Source organism: Sitophilus oryzae, unplaced genomic scaffold, assembly GCF_002938485.1.
Source record: "Sitophilus oryzae breed Bouriz unplaced genomic scaffold, Soryzae_2.0 scaffold_1590_pilon_pilon, whole genome shotgun sequence".
Lineage (NCBI taxonomy): Eukaryota > Metazoa > Arthropoda > Insecta > Coleoptera > Curculionidae > Sitophilus > Sitophilus oryzae.
This window is the reverse complement of record NW_022146270.1, coordinates 13641-19462: the sequence shown is the minus strand read 5'-3', so window position 1 is coordinate 19462 and position 5822 is coordinate 13641. Positions and strand designations below refer to the sequence as shown.

Genomic DNA, 5822 nt, shown 5'->3' with positions numbered 1-5822 from the left:
TTTTCAAATGGAAACCAACTTTTTTTATTTCACTAGTGCAAAGGTTTTCCAATTCGTTACTTTTTGAGTACATATCCTGTACCTAAAATAAATCGTTTTTAAGTTATTTAAGATTTAGTTTGAAAACATATATTTTTCTTGATTTTATCTAACTTCCTTTGATATTAAGAGTCAAACAGTCAGACAATTTATTTCCATCTATCAGAAAACGAATTATTTGAATTTTCTATATTATAAATACTGCCTGCCTAAAAGTGCTTTTTGAACAAAGTGTCACAATATGACATAACCAGATCTATTGTTTTACATCAATTTGGCGTTTAAAGTCATAGGCTGCTGTTTAAAATCAAGAAAAATATACGCTTAACTAAATCGTAAATAACTTAAAAACAATTTATTTTAGGTAGAGGAACATATATAGTCAAAAAGTAACAAATGAAAAGCCTTTTCACTAGTGAAATAAAAAAAGTGGGTTTCCATTTGAAAAAAATGATTTATGATAGTTTTTTAATCGCTCAGTTCTATGGGGTCATTATTATATGACATTCGAACAATTTAATTTTTGAAATAGATAGCCACATGTTTTCTTTTATGGGACAGTGGCTGTGGTAATCACTAAATTTGACTTTTAGGCTATACACATATATTTTGACACACAGCTTTTTCCGTTCAAAAATTTTAAATATTTTTTTTTCTCAAAAACGGTCAATTTTAGATATAGAGTGTTTAATATCAAAATTCATAAAATTTTACAGAGAATTTAAGTATGTAATAAAAAATGGGGGCACCCATTTAAAATAAGAAAGTTGCTGTCAACTTCCGGTATTTCCGGAAGTCCGCCATATTGAAAATATTTTTAATCGAGAGATCTTTTTGTAAAACAATGATACGCAAAAAATCTCCGATCTAGATATTGTAGTTCTCTAGAAACTTCTAATGCACGCTCAACCTGGGACACCCTGTATAGCACACGGTATATATCGAGTCGCCTCTTATCTTATAAATAATAATAAAATAAAATAATAATAATCTTTAAAAAAAGGTATCGTTCGAACTTTATTCAACTAAAAAAACTACAGAAAAATGATCTTCTAAAAACGTAATAATAACAAAAAAATGGGGGCGTTCAGGGACGGTCAGCGGCTGAGTGGCTGAGTAAGCGAATTCCCTAAACGGTCAGCCGCTGAGCAAAAGTCTCAGCGGTCGGTCAAGCCGCTGTGTTCCCTGAACGCGCTCAATATGTAAACAGCACTTGTTTCCATTGGCCCCCAAACTAAACTACACGGAACAAGGGGGATCCCCATCCCAGGAAAGTGTACACCATGGAGATGTAGGTGTCTACGTCGAACTTCATTTCTCTCAAAATGGCGCGCATCTTCTTCATCTGTGGCATTTTGTGCAACGTTTCCGCGATCTTCTTGTTTTCCTTGCTGGCTATTTCCGAGCGAAGTTTCACAATTTGAGGGTCTCCTACAATAATATAAAAATTTCAGTTAATGAAATTTTTTCAATGTACATGAAAAATTGGACTTTTCAAGCCTAATATATTTTGTTCTAGTGGCCCAATTTGCAATGATTTTTTAAAACATCCTGTGGAGTATATTAACAAAGGGAAGGGATATAAAGACCACTTCATCATAAAGACACATCTTCTCTTGTTAGTTTCTTTTTTTATTCATCTCTGTAGCTTTATTTTTATTGGATATACTCTCTCTTGCAGAAGTCAGAAACGATTAGCAGCAGCCTGGCTTTGCTTTTGGTCCTCATCAATACATCTGTGAAATAATGATTATTTTTTTGTAATGTCATTGTCATTGAAAATGCATATATTATTATTGATTGCTGGCAGTTAAACTTTAGCGGAGTTGGTTTTAAGTCCAGATGTTGAGCTCTAACATATTTAATTATAGCAACAACAGCCCATATAACTTCTGAACTTAAAACCATATCTGATACAATTGCCAAAAAATAAAAAAAATATTACTTTTCAAACACACACAGCGATATTACAAAATCAATAAGCACTACTTCATATATAGTACCTAGTGTGCTAATTAGTACCAAAAGCAAAGACATGCTAAAACTGCTATAAATCGTTACTGTCTTCATTAAAAGCGAATATCTCCATGAAAAATAAAGCTATTAAGATGAATAACAAAACAAGCTATCTACAAAAGATGCAACTTAATGATAAAGTGGTTTTTAAGTTTCTTCTTACTTTGTTCAACCATTCCGCAGTGTATTTCAAACTTTCGCCAAAATATCATTTTTTTTTTCGTATAATACATAAATAAGACACATAAGGACTTTAATCTTCTATAAAAGACATATAAAAAAGTAATAATTTATCTAGATACTTAGTCCGGTGGCCAGCATCTTTGCAATTTCCGGGATAGGAATTATAGCTTCCAGGTCACTAATAAAACTTGCTAGGTTTGGTGGAGCCAACAGGGGACCTTCGATCTTCAACGATTCGATATGTTCCCTCAGGCAGGTGACAGCTTCATAGAGTTTGAAATTATACTGAGACAGAATAGTTCAATTAAAAATTTGTTACAAAAATATTTAAAATAAACCCAATCAAGTGTCTGTAGAAGAGGCAACGGATTATCTAAATATAGTTCATACCAATTAAACTTTTAGTCACGTGATTAAGCTCGACCGGCACAGCGTTGCCCTCTTTTACATATTTTCTTTTAATCAAAATATTATAGCAAACAAAAATAAATTAATTATAAATATATAAACAGTTATTAGTTACATCAACAAAAATCACCTCATTAACAGCACTTGGTAAGTTACCGGATTTATTTATTTATTTCCTGACATTGTCATTCGTTCTGACACTTTAGTTTTGTATTACTGAGTTTTTGGTTTAAATAAATAGTGTTGTGATACTTTAAGCTTGAAAATGTTTACTAGCAGACCTTGCAGTCGAACAATGTTCTTTTTAGAACCTCTTTTAGTGCGAAGTGGTACAACTTTATTAGAATATATTGAACGGGAAAGCGGTAGTAATGGCCCTTTATGTCCCTTAAGTGCTGATAAGAAGGTGAGTTTTGTTGATGTAAATAATAACTGTTTATATATTTATAATTAATGTTTTTTTTCTAAAATTAATTTTCAAAGTTTAATTTTGTTCCCAAAATATTTTGATTAAAAGAAAATATATAAAAGTGGTCAACGCTGTGCCGGTCAAGCTTAATCACTAAAAGTTTATTTGGAATGAAGTGTATAAGTGTATGTACACACTGTGGTACACACACTGCATTCACGCCGGTTCGAGACCGGATGAGTTCGGATATTTCGTAAGAGCCGTAGCAGAAAAAAAGAGACTTAACTTAAAATTTACTTTTAGGTAGACATAGGCATATTTTTACTTATAAAAGCTTAAGTTGCGATAATTCCTGATATTTGCATAAAACTATTTTTTTATTCAAAAAAAGGAGATTACTCTCATATTAATGTTTTTTTGGAGAGACTTTAGCCATTTTCAAAATTCACTGTCATTTTATAAACAAATCTATATACCTTTCTGGTCATATTGTGAAACATCTTGTACTCCTTAGAACTGAGCACGCTATCAACCAGGTCAGTCCAGTTTTTGCTTTGGAGAAACTTCACGGCCGACTTAAACCCTTCATCGTGCTCTAGGTGGTTCCTTTCAATTTCAAAGACCTTATCTTTGGGTATTAGACTGATCAAGACATGCAACGGATCAAATGGACTTGCACTTGAAACTGGACTTCCTGTCGATGGTCCTGCCAACACTGCAGGCAATAAGCACACCACCATTGATAGGAAAAGACTGTACCTCTGCTTCATCGTCTAGATGAAAATCGGCAGTTTCTACACAAAAAATCACAATCGAACTGGGTTTTGGTTTTACTTATTATGGGACACCGTGACAAGAGCTAGATGTTTGACGTTTTGGCAAACGGTTTTCATGGATACCGTTTTCGCTGGCTATGATTTTTGGATATTTTGTAATTATTGTACCTTTATTTTGTTTAAGGTGATGTTAAAATTACAAATACGGCTGGTAACATGAATATCCATATAGATAATGTAACACCTATTATTACAGAGACTAAAAATCTTGGAGTCTATTTTGATACGAAGCTTTCTTTTCAGGCACACATAATCACTAAAGTAAAGGCTGCTTATATACCTTTGAAGAATTTTTCGTCTCTTAAGAGACGACTCAGAGAGACGACGAAGTCAAAGACTAAGTATCAATTATGTGACACACTTATTTTATCTTTATTTGATTACGGCGATGTTGTTTATGGTACATCCATAAACGCTAGATTCTCTAGAAAAATCGAAATACTTCAAAACTCCTGTCTAAGGTTTTCTTTTAACATTCCTTTTAGAAATCATATAACGCCACATCTTAAAAATTTATCTATATTTCATCCATGACTAACAGACGACAATTTCATTTAATGACATTCATTTATCGAATTTTAACTAATGGAACGAAATATGCTGGGTATAATCAAGAGAGACCGTAAAAGAATAGAGTGGATACGACAAAAGGCCCAGGTAATAGGTGTCATCCACAGAGTCAAATCCTTCAAATGGCAATGGGCAGGACACCTTGCAAGAAGAACGGACAACAGATTGACCACAAAAATTGCAGCATGGTACCCACGAGGAATTAAGAGACCTAGAAGAAGACCGAACCTGAGATGGGACCATGATATTAGGAAATTAGCAGGCATAACTTGGGCCTGCCTAGCCAACAATAGACGACAATGGGCCCAATTAAAAAGAGAGTATGTGGGGGAGGCTACAAAATAATTGGGAAATGGGTGAATAAGCTGAAAATGATGATGATAGTGTTTTACTGCAAAATAAAATTACACTAAATCACCACGATATACCAAAACACTTTTACTTTTACACTGGACGCGCGTTTCGCTAACCATGTTAGCATCATCAGCAGATGATTATAAACTAAAGTACAATCTACAAGTTGATCGTTTATATACTCGCCCAGTAGGCACCGAGTGGGCGTGGCAAAATCTAGCAAACCGAGTCAGAGCCCACTGAGCGTAACAGTTAGATTTCCGCCACTAGAGTAGTAGGAACAAAGAACTTGAAGGAATTGGACCGTTGGCTCTGTTCATACTACCTTTACATTTATTAATTCTGATGCTTTCATATGCATCTAATTGCCTGTAATTTGAGACTTGTTTAATTCATTTTAAATTATTAAGATCTATACAATGTTCTTTATCAACAATATGTTCGGCAACGCAAGATTTATCCGGTCTACCATATCTTATCTGAGCTAAATGTTCTTTAAATCGAGTTAATATTAATCTTCTAGTTTGCCCAACATATTTCTGATTACAATCTTTACAAGAAATTTCAAAATACCCGACCTTTCCAGTGGAGGTGTTTTATCCTTTGGATTACCTAATAATTTTTGTAATTTATTATTAGCACTATACACAAGTTTATAATTGACATTCTTAAAAACTCTCCACTTGAAAAGTCTAATTTTCTTCGAAGTCTAATATTTTTCAATACCGTTTGATAGAGAGTTATCCCGTGGTCTAAAAGGAATTTTTAAGAATGTCAATTATAAACTTGTGTATAGTGCTAATAATAAATTACAACAATTATTAGGTAATCCAAAGGATAAAACACCTCCACTGGAAATGTTGGGCAAACTAGAAGATCAATATTAACTAGATTTAAAGAACATTTAGCTCAAATAAGATATGGTAGACCGGATAAATCTTGCGTTGCCGAACATATTGTTGATAAAGAACATTGTATAGATCTTAATAATTTAAAATTAATTAAAC

General features: G+C 33.2%; 1 protein-coding gene across 1 annotated transcript; it reads right to left on the bottom strand.

Annotated features, from left to right (window-relative positions):
• Positions 1-1029: 1029 nt before the first annotated feature.
• Positions 1030-3947, bottom strand: LOC115879943. Its single transcript, XM_030897010.1, has 3 exons — positions 3532-3947; positions 2358-2523; positions 1030-1470 (listed from the first exon to the last, which is right to left on the bottom strand). Exons 1-3 carry the CDS (start codon positions 3823-3825, stop codon positions 1274-1276), a joined length of 657 nt encoding a protein of 218 aa, XP_030752870.1. The 5' UTR covers positions 3826-3947; the 3' UTR covers positions 1030-1273.
• Between the last annotated feature and the right edge of the window lie 1875 nt (positions 3948-5822).

Coding starts and splice junctions, on each gene's coding strand:
- LOC115879943 (XM_030897010.1), bottom strand. CDS start 3,825: ATGAAGCAGAGGTACAGTCTTTTCCTATCAATGGTGGTGTGCTTATTG. Junction 2,524..3,531: donor TTCACAATATGACCAGAAAG/GTATATAGATTT, acceptor ATTCTGTCTCAG/TATAATTTCAAACTCTATGA. Junction 1,471..2,357: donor GATGCTGGCCACCGGACTAA/GTATCTAGATAA, acceptor ATATTATTGTAG/GAGACCCTCAAATTGTGAAA.